This window comes from Sciurus carolinensis, chromosome 3, assembly GCF_902686445.1.
Source record: "Sciurus carolinensis chromosome 3, mSciCar1.2, whole genome shotgun sequence".
Lineage (NCBI taxonomy): Eukaryota > Metazoa > Chordata > Mammalia > Rodentia > Sciuridae > Sciurus > Sciurus carolinensis.
Window position 1 is genome coordinate 120,537,068 of NC_062215.1, and position 21,312 is coordinate 120,558,379.

Consider the following 21,312-nt stretch of genomic DNA (forward strand, 5'->3'; position numbering starts at 1 on the left):
TTTCATTTATCCTGTAGATTTTCTACACCTGGTTTTCCCCCAGAAGATGCCTTGCTTTTCTGATAGACTTTAACTCTCTGTGAGCTTCTTGGGGGAGAATCAAGTTAATAACAAACTGTCAGGGTTTCCCAAAAAGCAAAGCCCGAGGCAGTAGTATATGTGCTACTGTTTTATTCATTATTTCTTTCAGGATATATCTGTAAGTGAAGAGAGACAGAGTTTTAAAAAGAAATAATACAAAATAATGAAGTTTGGCTTTTATTGTTCACAGTCTTGACCCTGAATTTTATATACTAGAGATCCCTAAGTATGTAATTATAACAATTTTAAACATCTAGCTTGGGATGTGGGCCCAGGGTTAGAGGGAGCAACAAGTGACTTGTTATTTATGGAAAATTTAAGTGTGACTCTTCCATATTTGGAAAAGAAACAAAACCCCTTAAGACTCTCTTCTCTTTACCATTAGAGTATTCATTCAGATATTTCAGGGAAAGCTGCCCTGTTCTTGGGTAGCTTAGAAAAGCAAAAATCAGAGAAAACATTTTAACTTTCAAGCATTAACACACTAGGGAATTTATGAGTAAAAAATATACTTAAAAAATGTATCTTCAGATAAAATCAAACATCAATTTATATAGGTATTTGTTTAAATAATACTTTATTAAAATACCATATCTTGAAATATGGAAAAATTTCATATTGCCCTAACCTCACACTCTAAAAGACATTTCTTATGGCACCAATAGATTGGAATGTAGCAGAGATTTTGATTTACATAGCATTTTTATTTTGTTGAAGTAGGGGAGAGAAGTGGTGTAAACATAAGCTAAGATGAATTTATGGTTTCCACGGTCAGCTCACCAGGAAAGGAGAGTCCTCAGCTGGCTATTGACTGAATTTGAATCTAGATCTAGAGCCCAAGTTAAGTGAAACCAAAAATGTAACAAAATTAGAGGGTTAGTGAATACTGTGCTGTTCTTCTATGCAAACTCTTCTGAACCCAGGGGTGCTTAACCACTGAGCCACATCTCTAACCCATTTTTTTTTTTTTTTTTTTTAATTTAGAGACAGGGTCTCGCTGAGTTGCTTAGGACCTCACTAAGTTGCTGAGGCTGGCTTTGAACTCGAAATCCTCCTACATCAGTCCCCCGAGCCACTGAGATTACAGGCAAGCAAAATCATAGCTCTTTTTACATGAGAAAGGGAAGGCGTAATTTCTCTAGATTTTTAAAACTCTGTAGTGTAGTCCAGAAGAAAGAGGTTTTGTTAGGATGTGAATAATGCTAATATATATAAAAACAAATAAACACCTAATAACCTACTAACAGACTGAGTTCTGTGTTGTTTTATTTATATTTTAAATTTATACAAGCATTTAGAGACTTATGAAGTAAATATTTTATTTTGTGCAGGAATTACCTAGACAAGACAGATGCTACAAAGGTAAGAGTATATAAGCTTTTTTAAAGAATGTGTTGGGTCTATTTTACCATCAATTTATACGGTTTTTCAATAATTGATTTTAGCATAAAATTGCATTTTAGCATACGTGATGGAAATATTTATGTAAAAGCTCTTAATAAACTATTTCAAACACCTCAAACTAAAATAATAATCATAATGCTAGTTTTTATGCCTGCTTCTATTTTAGGAATTAAAAACCAGACAGAATGGCAGATTGCTAGTGTTTGATCCAAAGGGTAAATGATTTATTACTTAGAATGTGTTTGATCATGATTCTGTCCTAAATATTAATTATGAAGAATATTGGAATGATTGTGATTTTATGATTTAGCAATCAAATATTTTGTTATATATCATTCAAAAAATCCAAACTATTTCCCAATATTAAATTTACATTAGGGATATCACTGTTGAAAAAAGTACTAAGTTTTTTCTTCTCTTTCAGAAAAAGTGATGCTTGAACCAAATGAAGCAATGTCAGAGTAAGAAGATGTCTTTGGTTGTGCAGCTGATCTGTCACATGCCTTTAAAGCAATTAGAACTAGATAATGCACCCATTTGTCACCTAATTAAATTTGAAAAGCCAGAAAAGAATGAATTAGCACTTTAGTTTTTGCTTAAAAGTAATTGTTATTTAAATAGAAGGATATATAAAATGAAAAAATGAATTTTAATAAAAATGTAGAGGTATAGATAATATCCACTTCTACTTTTTAATACTTAAACATCATACATTCTGTATTTTACTTGTATAATTTCCATTGCTCATTCCCATTTCCCTTTGCTATTTGCTCATTTCTTTCAGGATATATCTGTAAGTGAATATTTAAACCAATTATTTATTATAACATGAATCATTACTACTAAAGTTGAAAAAAATCACCTCAACTAGCTGGTGAAATTAGTACTAAAAAAATCATAGTACAATATCAATTTAATAGCTAAATATTAAGTACCAGCTCTATTCAAAGCATTGATTCTAAAAATGTATTAATGCTCTTCCTGATATGTTCATTTCCTAACATTTGAAAAAAATCTATGGGTGGGAGGGGTGGGGGGGTAGGGAAAAAATAACAGAATGAATCAAACAATATTACCCTATGTAAACAAATGGTATGCCTTTACTCCATGTACAAACAGAGAATCAACATGTATCCCATTTGTTTACAATAAAAATAAATTTAAAAAAAAAAAGAAGATAACATTTGGTTCTGGTCATGGCAGAACCCCAGGCTTTGCTGATTTAGGGCCATAAGGAATGTGACAGCAAATTCAAATACTTTCATATCTATAAAAGCATATGAGTCTTGAAATACAAATGTTAACATAAAAAACTATTATTTATTACATGAAAAACTATATTTTGAAAGTTGGTCATAAGACACATTCAGAGAGGTTATTGACAAGTTGGTAGATACATTGTGATTCATGTTATTGGGGCTGGGAGTGTAGCTTTTAAGAACCAGAGATGCAGCTCAGTGGTAGAGTACTTACCTAGCATGTGTGAGGACCTGGGTTCAACCCCCAGCACTGAAAAAAATCTTACATTATTTTGGTTTATTCTGACTATATTGACTGTGGAAAATTTTACTTTATGCATCATAAATTTTAATTTTTACTGTTGAAGCTAAAAATGTCCACCTTGTCTCACATTGCAAATTGTATATTATATACTTAATAATACACGTTTTATATAAAAGAAAAAGAAATATATAGCAAATCAATGCAGAGGATTTACATTCATGTCAATTTAAAGTTACAACCAAAAGGAAGGAAAAAGGCCTTGTTAAGAATATTATTCTACACATATAATTAATCATGTGTCATATTACATGGTTGAAAACATTTGAATTTAAAAATCTAAGAAATGTGTAGTTACTTCTGAGGGAAATATAAGATATTTTCAATAATGATAATAAAAGTTAGTAGATCTTTGGTGAAAATTAATCACTATTGTGTCCACAAACCCCAGCATTCATAGATGTGAACTGGAGCAGGGGAAATCCGCATCCCAAGGTAGACGAGTGCAGGGATAAATCAAATGCAACCTGGGTCAAAATAGAAAAGCAGAGTGACCACGTGTTCTCTTGATCTCAGTAATAACTGCATTTAACTATCAAACTCCTTTTTGCAAGGACAAAGTGATCAATCAATCACAGTTCCTTTAATTCATTTGCAGAGAAGGGAAAGGGTCGTTAATGTAGCCACAGATGTGTGGCCTTGCCACCTCTGTTACCTCATCCAGAGTTAAAGTTGAACAGGGCTAGTCTTTGAAAAAAATAATCAAGTAGTAAAATACTAAATTGTGGGGTGACCTTTGTTTGGAGAAGAGTGTGACTGATCTGCAATGTTGATGAATTTTCTCCATATATCTTCTATTCCACTTTTTACCCCACTCATGGCTCTGTGTCTGCCTAGACAAGTAAGATTTGTCAAAAGGTCCCATCTAGGTTGAATTAGGAAAAACTAGAGGTGTTCTGTCTTCACCAGGTCTTTGCAGGACTCCAGTCCCATCATGGGGGAAATGATGAAGCAAATCTATAGGACCCAACTCTTTGACTGTAGTTGAAAAAAAATTGTATCAATAGTTTGGTTTTTTTTGTTACATAATCGTGTTTTATCTTTTCTGACATGAAAGACAAACTATTTTTTTTATCCCCATTTTTACACTTTAAGTAAATGCCTCATTGGATGCAGACTAAGATTGGCCAACAAACATTATTCTTCACCAATACAAGTCTCTCAAAGTGTAGCTAAGACATTCTCAGAAATGTAAGTTTTAGTTAATTTTGTTTTTTGGCTCATGTTTGAGCAATATAACTCATTTTAAGACAAAATTTAATGTATAAATCTACTGAAAAGAGTTTTAATTCCACTAGAAATTTGGGGACATTTTCTAATTATGCCCAAGTGTTCTTTACAAACTAAGGAAAAAAAAAATCTTAAAACCTAGGCTATCTACCCTCCAACATAAATATGTTCCCATGGGATATCTAACCTAATTCACTCTGCATGTAGATTTAAAGTACTAAAGACGTCCCATTTCCAAAGAATATTATTATATAAAATAAAAAATTTGAGTCTTTCCTTGGTTATAACTATTTAAGTTAGTGAAAACTAATCTTTTAGAGCATACTAGTTTTCTGGTTTTCTTATGTTTAGGGACCTTAGTACCATAAATGTCATCACTTTCTCACATGGCAGTCAATAGATTTTTGTCGAAGAGAAGTCTGAACTTCCAGCTTCTCATTCTTTGAAACTATATGAGAAAGAATGCAGGAAGTGAACAGAAAAGGGTTTTATACCTTACTCTTAAAATCATGATTTGGTCAGTTCTCATTTAGGTGGTTTTTGTTTGTTTGGCAGAATCATTGCTTCCAAACATAATATACCATTTGTCTTCAAGCTGTTGAGTGTGTTGGTCACCTCTATGGATGTTTCATTCAGGTTATTAAAGACATTTCCAATTATTCAAATACCCAGAACTATACTAATTAAATTCCCCTACTTAAGGGATATAACTTACTGAATATACGAGTACCATATATGTATAGATTCTTAGGTATTCATTTTTCTCATATTTAAACACCTCTTAAGATCACATTTGGCAGTATTTTTCCATTCTTTGTGGTACATAAAGTAATGATATGTTGATAATAAATAGATATCTTAGATTAAATGAAATACTATAATTCAGCAAAGAAAATAAATATCAAAACCCTCTTATCTCCATTAGACATTAGAGCATACAAATTCTAGTAATCACTTTTTTTTGTGTGGTAACTGGGGATCAAACTCAGGGACTTGTGCTTGTGAGGCAAGCACTCTACCAGCTGAGCTATCTCCCCAACCCAATCACTTTTAATATAACAGGAATCTCACCATTCTGGAAATAGAATATTTTAGTGAGTTTCCAACTTTTTATATGTAGAGTTTTCTCCTGGATGCATTCTTACACAATTAGAAAATCAGGGGACAGAGGCAAAACAAATGTAAATTGTCTTTGCTTTGTATTTTCATTTTCAGCAAAGGGTTTTGATTTAGTTGAGTATGCGGAGGAAGTAAAGGTTCCATTCCCTCCCATAATAAGGACTATAACAAATTGGTCAACCTACTTGCTAAATCAGAGCCAAAGACCTTTACCTCAGCTACTAATGTTCTGGATTCGTACCTCAACACAGAAAAAACAGAGCCACAATAATTTGTGGGAAAATAATATTTTATATCTTATATCTTCCCATACAAACTAGAAGTTGAGTTTGTTAAAACTAAGAAAGAGGCAGGGATTTAGTCTTTCACAAGCATGGGTGCTGTCTTGTGAACACAGTGCCACCATACAAGAATTCCTTATCTCAGTGCTCATTTATTTATTTACTTAATTGCTGTGCTAGAGATTGAACCCAGGGCCTTGTGCTTGATAGGCGAGCACTGTACGAACTGAGCTGTATCCCCAGCCTCAATGCATGTTTATTGATGTGAGGTTTTGGGCTTAAAAAAAAGAAAGTTAATGCCTTTTTAATTTAGTTCCTTGATGAAAAAAGCAATTTTATATTATGATCAAGGGTTAATATTAGCGTTGGACTCTGTAAGTATAGCATACAGCAAGGGCATGAATCTATAAATTTAAAAAAAAGAAAAAAACCAAAAAACTATTTAATTTCCTTAAATAGTTGCATACCATCATGTCACAATGGTGTACCAATGACATTTGTATAACTGATTTCTATGAGTTTTATGTTAAGAATTTATGTTACATGGTAACAAATTCCAGGTAGAAATAGAATTTTAATCATCCTAAGGCTTTTCCACAAAGAAGATACTACCTTTTAGCTATTTAAGGTTATTGTTATTATATATTATAAACTTATATTAAATGTGTGTCTATGTTTATGAACTCATATGAAGTATTAAACAGAATTGTGACCTAGGGAAATTTTTTTTACTATCTACTTTAACATGTAGGAAGGAAGTCTCTTCAAAAAAGATTGAAAATAAAGTCTCTTTAAAGAATACTGAAAAAAGAGTATTTTCAAAAAGTATTGAAAATAAAGATTTCTTAACAAATCTACAGTCTGACTTATGGCCATCTTCCTTCTTAAAACAAAGTACAGGTAATAGCATTTGTCTTACTGAATTGAGTGATTATGTCTTCATATTTAGATCTTTTTGATGACGTTGGGGAGTTGACAACCCTATAGCTCTAAGGTGGAGCCTGGGAATTGGTAGTTTTTCAAACTCAGGTACTGGTTGATTCTGATGTGCAGTCAGATATGGGATCCATGGATATACATTATATAAAATGATAATTATAAGGCATTAAATCCTGTATGGATTTAAATACCTTTGGAAGCATTAACAAGTTCCATTCACTTAACCAGGATTGAAAGCCAGAGTGCCAGGCATTAATTTAGAAGCTGTGTATACAATAGTTGGCAAAATAGGCAAAGTTCTTACCCTTATAAAGTTCACGCTCTAGGGTAAGTCTTCTTATGTGCTGGTGAGCTGTTGTTCACTAGGGTGGCTATAAATAATGATAATGTACTGTAAATTTTAAAAAGATAGAAGGAATTTGAATATTTTCACCATAAAGAAATGACAAATGTTTGAGAAGATAGATATATTTAATGTGATTTAAACATGACACAATGTACACATGTATCAAAACATCACATGATACCCCATAAAAATGTGCAATTTTGTCAGTTCAAAATAAAATAAAAAAACAATAAAAAACACAAACATGCAAGATAATTTCAAGTTTTGATAGGTGCTAATAAACAGCATCTGGGGAGAGGACTGTCTTTGATTTATGGAACAGGAAAATTCTCCATCATGGTAACTGTAAAATGAATGAGACAGTGCCTGTGACATCATAGAATGTCCTTAATTCCTCATTATGACCTTCCCCTGAAGACATCAGTGTGGTGAGTTGGTGCGCAGACTGGGTGTACTCTGGAAGATCAAGGTGGTTGTGAGCCAATGGAGACAATGAATGAAACAGAAGCAGGTTAGATGAGTGGCTTGAATAACACCATTGTCATTCTATTGAAAGGGCTTCATATCTCTTTTCAGGCAGCACTCTTGGCTTAGAGTCAGGAGTTTCGTTTTATTTTGTCTGTGTCTTCCTAACCAATCTTCTCTGGAGGTCTCCTGGATTTCCTCTTTTTCTTCTTCCTGACATAAATGTTTATACATTTTTTAGAGTAGCTCATGGCTACAGTTCCATCAAAGAGGGCCTCTCCCAAGATGTCCCAGGCACTCAAAACCTTACAAGAAAAGGGTGGGTATAACACAAGATCAGTCTGAAACTCAAAGACTCCATAAAGCCAAAGGAGTCAGGCTCCAAGGAAATTATTTTAGGAAACACATGGTAAATTTTTAAATTAATACTAGTATATTTATTTTAATATTTTTTGATGTACATTAGAAAAAAATTATAGAACAGTTAAGAACATGGACTCTGGAGCCAAACTCACTCCCAGAACAACCACTTAATTAGCTATATGAAGTTGAGCAGGTTATTTCACTCCTCTGTCCCCCAGTTTTTTCATCAATAAATAGGAACAAAAATAGTATTATCTTACTGGGGTTTTGATAGATTCATATCTGTAGTGTTCAGAGCCTAGATCACTGATCGGTATGATGATTTTTGTTTGGTGGTTATGTTAATTTAATATCAGTTTCATGGATGCTAATAGCAACTGGCAAAATTTAACTTCCAAACTTTTCATTGTTTATTGCTTAAATTATGTGTATTCTGTTTTAGGTGAAGGAGGCAAAGATGCAGTTATTGCAAAGCAGGAGAAAAATAATGAATATTGTGTTCAGGGTATTGATAAGTTGTCAGAATCAACGGATGCTGATGGTGAGGATGATACCAGTGATGAAGATGATGAAGACAGTAACCCTAAAAAGGATACTCGTGCCCCATTAGAGTTGATGGCAGAAGTAAGTTTTACTTTTGCATTATAATTTAAGAAACTTAAAATGCTGAAGTAACTAAATGGTATATAGTCTTATTATTAAGTAGATTAATCAAGTGAAGTTTTAAAAATCAGTAAAAAAGATCCTTGCCAGATATAGATGCTTACCCGGCTATTCATCTCTCTTCACTGGGTTAGAAGTGAAAGAAGGTTCTGGAAGTGACAATACAGTATTCTAGTGAGGCAGAGGCAGGAATAAGAGAAGTTTTGGTATAAAATCCTTCAAGGAGTGCTAGAAGTGCTACATACTAGGCACCATGCTAACTGCTGGGAATATAGAAATAAATAAGAAAGACATGTTCTGTCCTTGAAAATAGGCACAGAAATAGTTACAATACACTGAAACACATGCTAATAAAAGTACTTATGAAGTTCTCTGGGAACAGGGACACTTCCATGACTGAGAAAAGAAACAGGAAGAACAAGGGATAAGAGAAGGATTTTTAAAGGAAGGGACATGACTGAAATCTTATAAACTTGAAGGAAGAGGAGAGTGTAGGAATTCAACTGGTAAACAAGATTTCAAAAATAGGAACAACTGCCTTATTATACTGATCACATTCTCTGACCATGATCATTAAGACTAGACATTATAACAAAAATAATTAAAACCACTTAGAACTAAAAGATATTCTTCTAAATGACACAAATTAAAATGAGAAATCAAAATTAAACTTAACAATTTGGAAAACAGTGATAACCACAACATTTAATATAACAATTTTAAAAAGAGCTTAAAATTTTAAATGCTTCAGTGATTATGATGATGATGATGATGATTGAATTAAGAATAACAATAGGGCTGGGGTTGTGGCATGTGTGAAGCACTGGGTTCAATTCTCAGCACTACAGAAAAAATAAATAAAATGAAGGTATTGTGTCCATCTACAACTAAAAATATTTAAAAATAACAATAACAATAAAGGAACTAAATATCAATGCCAGAAACTAGAAAAATAATAAACACAATAAAACATGAAAAAGAAAGAAAAATAAAAATTCAAAGTAAAAATCAAATTACTATACCAAGAACTAGATATGAGAAAAAAGAATGTGCAGATAAACCAATAAGTATCATAACTAAATGGAATAAAATCACAAATGGGAAAAAAATAAAAACATCTTAATTTTGGATAAGAATAGATTTTTTAAATGTAAGAATTCTATTGCATGAGTTGATAGTTTTTATTAATATGTAAGTAAATGAGAATTTTGATAAAATTAGTGAATGATAGAAAAATCTCTAAAGAGTTCTATTTATATCAGAAAAATATTTTTTAAAAACTTTGAGGAAGAAACTGAAAGAAGAGAACTTCTTAAAATGGTACCTGGGTATTCATCACATATCTGGAAATGTGTGAGAAGTGTCTCTTAGTACTTAATGTCCTTGTCTTTTGCAGAGTAAAACATGTACCCGCGTGTGGCCCAGATGTGCCACACACAGGCAGGAACTATCAGCAAAAAGTGTAGAGGTTTTGTTTTTTTTAAATTGGAAGCAGTTAAAAATTTAATTATAAAAGATTCATCTAGTAAATTGTATCCTAAATAAGTAAAAATTATATAATATTTAATGCTAGACTCAATGTAGTTCAATGGTACAACACTTGCTAAGCTTGAAAGAAACCCTGGGTTCAATCCCCACTGCTCCCCTCCCTGCCAAAATAAGAATATTTAATGCCATGGGGAGAAAATAATCACAATAGTTTATTTATTTAAAAAGTTACTGAATAATTCTAATTTTTATAAATACATCTGTGTTCATTTGTGGATATATATGAAGGATAAAAGGATATACATGAAGATATTAAATACCTCTAGATGGTAGATATATAGGTGCTTTTTAATTGAGAGCATAACATGTTTATTTAGCTTTTAAATTTCCTACCTTACAAATATATGTTAATTTAATAAGAAAAATACAAATGAGCAAAACTAGATAATATAGAAGCAGTGCTGGAAAATATTGAATGTACGTAATTGTTAAGTCCACAATTATTCTTTTCAACTAAGTACTGTCATGTCCTGTGGACTACATTCACAGATGAAACCTGTATCTAAACCAAAGAAATATTAAGATAAAGCAATTGAAGTATTTACTATCTGTGCCAGTCGAATCAACCCACGTGTTCTTAAATGATTCAGTAATATGCCCACAGTGTAGCTATAGCAAAGCAGAGGTGGCATACTTATTCCAAGTTGCCCTGCTACCTGAGGGACTTATATATCCTTGGTTCATTAATTGATTATAGATTCACTCCTGGAAAAGTATGTTTAAAAGCAAAATAACTAATCATTAATGGAATATTTTCTAGGAAATTTATAATTGACATTTAAATTCTCTCTGAATCTTCTTACATATGAATAATTTAATGTTTTCCAGTTCCTGAGAGCAGAAATGGGCCGAGACTACCATCTTGCAAAAAAATTATGTCAGATGAGTAAGTACAAAATGTTTTCACATTTTCCAATATTCCATTTGTTTCTAAAAATAAATTCTATCATATGCAAGATGCTTCTATTATCCTAAGTCTAGTGAATTCCCAGCTAGTGTGTCAGTGATTACTTCATAGTAAATGGTTATATATGGACTAATTTAGACTTCTAGAGTAGCTTTTAGTGACATAAAGTAATTCAGACTAATTACCACCACTGGAAAATAAGTCAGAATCCTTACCCTCATGCTTTTTGTTTCAAAGAAAAGTCAGGTGGTGACACACTCAAGCCTAACTGAACATGCATTTATTCCACCAATGTTTGAGCACGAGGTGTGCCAGGCACCGTTCTAGACACCGGAAATAGAGTAGCCAACAAGATGGAATAACAAGCCCACATTTATGCCTAGTGTCAGACAGGTAATAAACTAATAAATGGTATGTCATAAATATTAGGTGCTATGGAGAAAAATTAAGTAGGGAACAGGGAATAGAAGGCACTGGGAGAAGACAAGGTAGTTTTTGGTAGGCTGACTCAGGAAGGCCTCCCTGAAAGACTTGATGACAGATTTGAAGTGGAGGAAAGAAGTGTGCTAGGCAGGACAAACAGCAGGCGTGCTGAGTTGGAGTGTGCCGACAGCAAGGAGAAGGCCTGTCCACCTGCAGTAGAGGAGTAAGGGAAGCGTGGCAGGCGCGCAGGTCAGAGAGGCTATGGTGTGGGCTGGGCAGACTGCATGGGACCATTTCTCAATTTGGAGACCTTGGCTTGTCGCTGAGTGAAGTGGGAAAGCACTGGAAGCTTTTGAGTCAGGGGAAATGATCTGTCCTCTCTCTCTCTCTCTCTGGTTTTTAGAGGTTTGACTTGTGCAAGATAGTTGTGGTTTTCTTGGTATTTATCCTGTTGGGAGGTTTGTGGAGTTTCTTAAATCTATGGGTTGTTGTTTGCATCAACATTGAAAGGTTCTTGGCCATTACCTTTTCTCATACCATTTTTGCCCTATTCTTTCTTTCTCTTCTCTTCCTGGGTTTCCAGTTACACAGAAATTAAACTTTTTTTTTCATGCTATCCCACATGTATCTTTTACTTAGCTCTGTTTTGTTTTTATTTCTTCATATTTCTATACTTCAGACTGTGTATTTTCTGTTGACATTTTGGGGTGCTTACTTATCCTGTTTTATGCTGTGTCTAGTCTGCTGTTAAAACTGTCCGATGAGTTCTTATTGTCAAAGACTGTATTTTCCAACTTTCAAATATTCACTTAATGATTGGAAAGATTTCAGCTCTCTACTGACATCCACCATCTTTTCAACTATTTTGTCCATATTTTCCTCATGTATATTTGTCAAGAGTTATTTTAAAAGAGTAAACGGCAGCTCTATATCTAAACCTGTTGATAGTAGGACCCATTATATTAAATCTTATGATAAAGCCCTTGAGGTGAAAATGTAGGGCAGGGATTGTGAAGGTCTACCCTCACTTGCCTGAGTCCCCACTAAGGACACAGTACTGGATTGGCTAGTTTTTTTCATGAATCCTTTAGCACTACCTATTTTATATCAGAGGTATATAATTTGTCCTATTTAATCCTATAGAGCACTTTTAACCTATTGAGTCATTAATAAAATACTTTGGTCAAAGCTACTTTTAGGGTCCCACAAACAGAATTTCCAATCAGAAGGAATCCTCAGAGAAGATAACATCCAGTCACCTTTTGTATAAAGAAACTAAAGCAGAGAGGGGTAAATAACTGGCTTGGCACTACTCACAATGACAGTGACACAGTCAGAATAGAAACCCAAGCCTGTTTTTCCCATACCTTCTCTTTTCCAGTGGTTTATGTAGAACAGGTGACTGTGTTCCACTCATTTTCAATTCTACGAATTTCTTCTGGAGCCTAATTGTGGAAATTTTTCTGTATTTTTTTTATTTCTCTATCCATCAATCATTTTAGAAAGCCTCTGGCTGAAGCTTACAAAATGTATGTACTGATATCACCACATTTGTCAGTCTCTTTTGGCTGTGTGCCCTGCAGAATGCTACATGAACAGCAGGTGCTCAATAATATACTTGTCAGCCTGACTCAAACCAGTGATTATACAGTGAATGTCAGGTCAATGGGGTTGAAACGCTTGAAACTCTTCTATTTTCTTGGGCTATGTCCCTTTAAAAACATCCTCCCTCCCTTTCTCTCACTCTTTCTTCTTTCCTTTTCTTCTTCCAACAAATACATAGTAAGCACCTTTCTCTGTCCCAGACATGCTGGAAACTGGAGAGAAAGCAGGAATCAAGGCACACCATGCTCTCAACCCTCTGGGGGGTTAAACTTAAGTCTATTTCACACCCCTGCTAACTTCCACATTCACACTGTTCCCTCATGTAGGTCAGGGTCAAATAGTGGTGCCTCTGAAACTGGGGATTAGACTACAGGAAGAGAGGCTAGGGAGGTCCCCATCAGACACCAGGATCCAGGGCACCTGTAAGAACACTGCTTCCAAGAGGCAGGGATGTGAGAGAGTGTGAAGTTAGGGAGGCCCAGGTCTGCACTCCAAGCCAGGTCAAGGGAGAACAGAGTTCTCAGGGAGAAAAAACACTAGTTCTTTGCTGCTATTAGGAAAAGGTAATTGAGGGCTGCTCAATCCTTCTATCTATTTATAGCTGCAGACAAAATGAACCCCCAAATACTTTATATGTAAATGCTTATAGTATAGATATTCTTGTCTGTCCCTTTTATCATCTTCTAGCTTCCCTACATAACACCCCCTTTGCATGTGCTGTGTATTTTTATTTTAAAATGCATAACCTTTGACACCTGAAGTATAGATTATATATATACGTATTTATGCATTTATATACGTATGTGTTAAATACCTACTATAGGAACATTCTTGAATAAACAGTGTTTAATTCTTAAAGCAATTTTGTAAAAATCATTAACTCTACAGAAGAGGAAACTGAGGCTAAACAAGAACTAATTCATACAAGATCCCATAGCTTCTATGCAGTAGTATATCCCAAGTCTAACTTGAAAGTCTTTTATTTTCCTACTCCATTTCTATTTCCTCATTTGGTTAATAAGCTTATTTTTCTGGTAAAGGAGGCAGAGACTTCGAAAATAAATATTTTAATGGATCAGTCAGGCTAGAAATAGGTCCCATGGTTGAGCAGTATATTTATTTTCTTTGTTTATATCAAAGTCAGTCAATTTACATAAGTAATGCATCCTATCCCTTTTAAAATGTACACACTTGGGCTGGGGTTGTGGCTCAGTGGTAGAGCGCATGCCTAGCACGTGTGAGCCACTGGGTTTGATCCTCAGCACCACATAAAAATAAATAAATAAAATAAAGATATTGTGTCCATCTACAACTAATATACAACTGTATATATATACACATACACATATATACGCTCACACAAAGGTATATATTAGATTATACACACATGCACATTTAAAAAAAAAATGTGCACACTCGTTTTCTTGAAAGAAGCCCCTGATTCCTGAGGTGGTTATTTGCAGTCCAATTACAGTCTAGTCTTGTATACCTCATTTGGCTGTAGGGAATCCCACTTGGCATCTAGGTACACACAACTTCTTTTTCTCTTTGCCTGCCTTTTTAAAATTTGCACTGAGGTCCCCCAAAGAAATTGTATCTATTGGTGTAGGCTTGAATTTTATCTGTCTTCCACACAATTTTTATATAGTCTAATCTTTCCTCAATCATTTTCCTGCTGTTTCATGCAGAACTTATATCTCTGCTCCATTTCCTGTCAGGCAGTGGGGGCAGCCTGGAAAAAATGGTTTTTAAATGGGACTGGAAGTCAAGAGTCCAAAGTACTTTTCTTCATTCATCTCATTCATGACTGAGGTTTTTGTGCCAATCAGTCTTCCTATATCTTGATCACTTCACCTGTAAGTGAGAAACTTGCAACTCAGTCTTCTCAGGGTACAAAGCTTCTGCTCACAGATAGCTGGAGATTCTACACACACACACACAAAGTGAGGTGCTGCAAGACCTATGTCATCAGTTATAACCATTGTAAATAGTAAAGAATAATGGCTTGAAACCAATACTTTGATTATAGTTGTATCTTCAGAAAAGATGGTTTCTATAAAGCTCTGTTTCTTTTCAAGTAAAATCAATTATCCCTTTCTATTAGCCTACTGTATCATCTTATTTTGGGGTAAAAAATATCTGCTTTTTATCATTTGTCTATGTTCATTTATTCCCCTTTTTGCTGTTTGGGGACTCCTGCTGCATGGCAGGCACGCTGCATGGCAAGAAATAGTGAATAAGAAAAATGTTTTCTACCCTGAAATAGCCCCACTCTGTAGAGCCCCATAGCAACAGAAGCCCCACTTCCCCATACCAGCTGCAGTCAGAGGAAGCACCCACTGAAGGTTTGGAAAGAAATCAAACAATCCTCTAGTCCAAGAACCATTCCAGGAAAACTAATAATAACCAATATTTATTCAACACTTACCATGCACCAAGGACTGAACTGGGTACTTTATCTGGATTATCTGGTTGGTTCATCCAAATAGCCCAATATGACAATTATGACAGAAAAGGAAACTGAAGTACAGCCATATTAAATATGGTGGCAGGACCAAAATTCATATCGGACAGTCTTTCTCCAAGATCCATACTGGGCTCTGCTTCCATTATGGAGCCCAGGTTGGAAAGCAACCCCTACAACAAAAACTGCATGGGCTAGATGATTATCTCAATTCTTTAAAAACCCTCCTAGGCTGTGAAATAAGAATGTTTGATTTGTCACCTGGAATAGTTATTGTTGGGCCAAGTTTCAAACCAGATACCTTTCCCTCACTCTCTGTAAATTGATAAGTAGTAGCAGTTGTGATAAACCATGAGGGTAGCTAAGCTTAAACTCTAATCCCATGAAATAATTCCAATTCTCACATGAAATTTTCTAAACTAGTTCCAAGGAATAGCTCAGGTTTTATTAATAAGTGTACCACAAAAATGATTCTATTGTCAAATAAATTTGTAAAAATCACATTTACCTCTATAAGATTTATAATAGTTTCGTACGTCTGAATGGTTCTGTAAAGTCCTGTGATTACTCCTTAATGTAAGTTTTACCTGATTAACTTTATTTAACCTAGTATCTCAAATATGTATTAAAAATCTAGTATCTGAAGAAGTTGGAGAAACCCTGCTCTAGAAAGAGGCTTAGTCTCAGAGAAAGATTTAGACTAGCGATAAGTATATTTAATTTCAAGTTAAAAGTATAAAAAGGTACTTTATTAGGAAACTTATATGTATGTATAACAATGCATAAAATACCTGGGATACTTAAAGGCAGTTTTTTTTTTTGTTTTTTTTTTTTTTTTTGTTTTGTTTTTTTTTTTTTTTTTTGTGGTCTGGGGATTGAACCCAGGGCCTTGTGCTTACAAGGCAAGCACTTTACCAACTGAGCTATCTCCCCAGCAACTGAGCTATCTCCTCAGCCTTAAAGGCAGTTTTGACAAAGCACACAATCATGCTAACCCAGATTGATGATAAATTGTTATGTTAGTGGATTAGGAAATAGTTACTGGTTTGTCAGGATGAAAGCCATGGGTAGGGTCCTCTGAGTCAATGGAACCTTGAACCATCCGCAGTTCTCTTACTTTTAGCCAGATGAATAGCACGCTTGATGTTTCAGTGCCCCCTGGGGGCCACCAAGATATTGCACAAGGAGTCAAATTCAACAGATGATATAGAAACAAATTATGAATACTCCTTAAGTCATGTAGGAAGAAGCGAGAGAGTGAACTGTAGCGAGATCTCAAAAATAAATACTCTAGAAAACTCCGAAAAGAAACTCTGATCTTTAGCACATTGGTAACATACCAAAATGTCAAAAGTCTACTGGTGTGGTCCAAAGGAAGGTCAACAATCACCTAAAACCAAAGGAATAAATGGGGTTCAATGAAGAGGGGAGAGCTCTGTTAAGCAGGTGATGACTGGCATATAGACTAGAGTAGAGTTGTCAGAATGAAGGGAAAGAAGCAACATCGGTTTTCCCTATGCAAAAGATGTTATTTGAAAGTGGCACCTGTACTGTGGAAGAAGTCGCACAAAGAAAACTCCATTCCTTTGTGCTACATGAGACCTTTAGCAAAGGATGTTATATAGATACTGATGATGAGATGAGGGATTACAGACCTTTAGGCACACTGTCTTTTCATTACCAAAGTCTCCACATGTGCAGGCTTTGTACACTCTTTGAAGAATGATTATATTCATGGAACACTTTCGCTACTCTCCTATTAGGGAAGACATATTGAGGTGATAGAGATTGCATTATTTGGATAAGAGGTGGAAAAATATAATGAGGATCATTTCTCTTATAAAGCACCAAATATAAGTGGAGCATTTTCTCTATTTGTACCTGGATCTACCTGTGGTATAATTGTTGATGCTTATTGCTTTGTGCATTTCTGCCTGCTCTGATTGACAGTTTCAATCTCATTTCTGTTTGCTGAAACACTTTGAACCTTAATAACACACATTCTGTTGTCCATTTTCAGTCCTAATCTACGAACCAGAAAATCCTGAGGCCAAGGAGTTTTTATCACTTATTGAAGAAGTGTTGCTGATGGGTAATTTTAAAAATTGAAGTTCCTTTTTTCTCATAGAACTATGAGTAGTCAGTCTTTAGAAGCCCATTATCTCAGGATATTGTCAAAATGCTTTGTTAGGAGTGGTTAAGAAATAGCCAAATGGCTATCTCAAATGGTTTAGTAAAATCAGCTTGTCCTCTGTGGATAGAAAAGAGGACCCCCCTTCTCACTGTGGGGTGGAACTGCCCAGGCCCCCTGGCTGCAACACATTGAATATGGGAAAGAGAACATGCTAACCACCTTCATGTGTTGAAGGTTTACACCATGATTTCCAGGAAAGCCAGTAGCTTCTCAACTCTCCTAAGTCTCAGTCCCTCTTATTCTATTTAAGAACTTCTTTGACAATAATAAAAATGATTTCATAGACATATGTTTAACTTAACTTTAAACCTACAAACATTTTCATGCCAGTAATAATATATTTCTCCCTCATTCTACTACTTTGACCCTACAAATAGTCAAAAGTTCAGCTCGATTCTTCTGTTCCAGAAATACATATTTCTTGGTGGAGAGAGGGTCAAGGAGAATTATTTTTATTTTGACTGGCAATGTCAAGAAACATTTTAAGCACTTCCTTTCTATGGCAGAGAAAGCTCAGAATCTCAAGGAAGATGAGGAAGATAGCGAAGAAGACAGCAGTGGTGAGAGCGAGGAAGAAAGCAGCGAGGACACAAGTGAGGAGAGTTCTGATGAATGTGAAGATGGATCTTGAGGGTCGCTGGGTGGTTCAGCTTTGTGTATTTTCATTATTGTATTTCACGCACATATAAAGAGGGAGAGCTGCGTCTTTGTCTATTTGTTCTTTCTTTGGTACAGAGTTCTTTTCAGTTATCCATATTCTCAGTTTGAGCTCCTTCCTTATATTTAAGCCTTAACTCAGTGTGAATTAGGAAATAATATGTGCCGGGTCCTGTTCAAACTGCTGTACACACATTAGTGTATTTAATTGAACAACCCCATGAACTTGACCCATTCTACAGATGAGTAACTGAAGTGCAGAGAGGGTAAGTAGTTTACTCAGCATCTTGTGCACCTATTACTTTATAGAGCCTGGATTTAGATGGTGGTCATCATGGCTCCAGAAGTCATACTTTCAGTCCCCATGAAGGACCACCACATCAGGCACTTTTAGGTCATTTGGTTTGTTCTTTCTGGCATGTATCAGCTCTGAAACACTTCATTACTTGTTCTTCTTATCCTCTCCCTAGCTGGCATAGTACATAATCTCCATGAAGCAGGACATTTTCTTTTTCACTATTGTATCCCTAGCAACTGGACAAGTGCCTGGCAAATAATAGGCTGTGTATACACCAAGTGAATAAATGAAGTGAAAGCTAAAGAAAATGAACCATTTACAAGGCTTTCCACTTCTTATGTGTCAATCAACATCATTTTGCTGATTCTGTAGTCCTTAATGGATCCCTGCCACTTTCAAATTAGGTTGTAAGGTAACTGAGGTAAAAGTGAGAAAAATATTCCTAAGTAATTTGTTTATGAATGTACCAATCCAATTGGAGGGTAAACATCTTGGCTCTTTATTTTTATGTTAGCACAATGTCATGATATTTGCAGCATTTTGTGACCACCCCTGCCCCATCAGAAGTTCACAAAATATCAAATTGATGCTGAAAACTAAATGTGTTACAGTGCAATTTTTAGTTTTCTTGTAAAGCTATAGAGTAATTCTAAGGAAGAAACTATGAATAAAAAGTCATAATATCATAGGCCATGTTACAATTAAATCTAAGAATTTACAAGTCTTGCTCATCCAGCATGGTCTCTCCCTGTAATTCATCCTACTTGCACTTTTTAATCAATGAAAATTGGTGTGTTGGCATAGCCTGACACTAGGTATGTGGGTCTTTATGTAGTAACAATAATAAAAAAAGTAATCTACAAAGTATTTTTAAATTATTTAACCCATTATCTTCTCACAGTAGTCTTAAGAGCATGTTATCCCCTTCAATTATACAAATTGAATTTGGAGTGATTGAAGACGTATAAGGTTAAATGTTAACTAAAGTATTGGAAGTCAGGTGAGGAAATAGAAACTTAGAGTTGATAAGTTTTGTCCTGGTTTTAGAGATCTAGTGAATCTTGAACCCATTATTCCATTCTTCCTCACATATAGCTAACTCTAGAGACTGAGTCAACAAATAAGTTGTATCTGTATAGACAATTCAGTTCCAAACTCTTGCTTTCTTCAATAACATAACATTACATTTATGGTAAAGAACCCAAATATCACCAAGTACAGTGATGCATGCCTATAATCCCAGCAACTCCAGAGGCTGAGGCAGGAGGATTGCAAGTTTGAGGCCTACATGGGTAACATAGTGAGACCCTGTCTCAAAATAAAAAATAAAAAGCACTTGGGGTGTGGTCAGTGGCAAAGTACCCCTGGGTTCATTCCCTAGTACCAAAAAACAAAAACAAAAATAAAAAAATAACATCACCAAATATCCAACAGAAGAAAATGTAAGAATGCCTACTCAGACCTAACGGGAATCTACTGAAAAAGTTTTATTTATTCAATAGTTACTGATGGTCTAGTAGGTTTATATTATTGGACGGGTGGGTGAGGGTCCAATCTTTGCTCTTAACCAGTACTATCATTGCAATGCAGGGTAATACAGCCATTGAGGAAGTCCAGGGTGCTAAGGGAGCACTCAAAAGGGACTCCTAAGCCAGACTAAGCACCAAGAGAAAGCCTTCAAGAGGAAAAGTGAAGGCAGAATACATAGGAATTAATTACAAGAAGAGGGTGTGTGGAAGACAGTGTAGGTAGGGTAACATGACTTGCAAAAGCCCAGAGATACAGTGAGTCCAGAAAGTAAGGTCAAGTTGCAAACAGAAACAGAGGTGAGAAGAAAAGGAAGCTCCCGGGGATAAAAGGACTGGGTAATGGAGGCCTTAGAAGTCAAGGTAAAGTTTGAAATTTATCCTTAGAGTAGTGGGAGGCATTTTTTTTTTTTTTTTTTTTTTTTCGGTGCTGGGGATTGAACCCAGGGCCTTGTGCTTGCGAGGCAGGCACTCTACCAACTGAGCTATATCCCCAGCCCAGTGGGAGGCATTTGAAAGAAAATGATTGTGTTTTAGAAAGATCAGTGTGGTCGTCAGGAAGAAAAATCTTTTCTCAAACTATAAATCAATCCGTTGCTCAATCGTGAAATCACTATAGTGAGTCACAAGTAGCTGGGTTTTTAAAAAATTAAATACATGAAATAGAAAATAGTGTATTCTACAAAAGAGCATAAGAAGTCTTATTTTGCTGGGGGTGGTGGCACACATCAATAATCCCAGCAGCTTGGGAGGCTGAGGCAGGAAGATTGCAAGTTCAAAGACAGCCACAGCAACTTAGCAAGGCCCTAAGCAACTTAGTGAGATGCTGTCTCAAAATTAAAAAAAGGACTGGGGATATGACTCAGTGGTCAAGCATCCCTAAGTTCAATCCCTTGTACCAAAAAAAAAAAAAAAAAGGTCTTGTTTTACAAAGTTTTTGTTTCAGAAATGTGTGTGTGCATCCTAGGCCTTGATGTGAAATGTATTTCTATCTATGGGTCTTGATAAAAAATAAAAGTAAGATCTGTAAGAATAGAAAACAAAGCGGGATACAAAACTCCATTGTTAACTGTTCAAAATTGTAACCTGATGAGATACAGTGAAGATGAAGTGGACTAGAGGAGTTAACTTTATTTTTTAATTAAAAAAAAAAATATATATATATATATTTAGTTGTAGGTGGACACAATACCTTTATTTTATTTTTATGTGGTGCAAACCCAGGGCCTCACATGTGCT

The 21,312-nt window shown here is 35.1% G+C and overlaps 1 protein-coding gene across 5 annotated transcripts in view; it reads left to right on the forward strand.

Annotated features, from left to right (window-relative positions):
• Positions 1-19,415, forward strand: part of Erich2 (glutamate rich 2) — a 24,622-nt gene extending 5,207 nt beyond the window's left edge. The window contains exons 3-11 of one of the 5 annotated variants that reach the window (XM_047544147.1): positions 1,413-1,443; positions 1,652-1,700; positions 1,910-1,946; positions 4,141-4,236; positions 6,427-6,575; positions 8,231-8,412; positions 10,828-10,885; positions 17,419-17,490; positions 18,099-19,415. In XM_047544147.1, the coding sequence (XP_047400103.1) occupies positions 1,413-1,443; positions 1,652-1,700; positions 1,910-1,946; positions 4,141-4,236; positions 6,427-6,575; positions 8,231-8,412; positions 10,828-10,885; positions 17,419-17,490; positions 18,099-18,223 (799 nt within the window). In that variant the 3' untranslated portion in view covers positions 18,224-19,415. The remainder of the gene's footprint in view (positions 1-1,412; positions 1,444-1,651; positions 1,701-1,909; positions 1,947-4,140; positions 4,237-6,426; positions 6,576-8,230; positions 8,413-10,827; positions 10,886-17,418; positions 17,491-18,098) is intronic. The other 4 variants (XM_047544152.1, XM_047544149.1, XM_047544148.1 and 1 more) reach the window with 4 other exon arrangements.
• Positions 19,416-21,312: the final 1,897 nt, after the last annotated feature.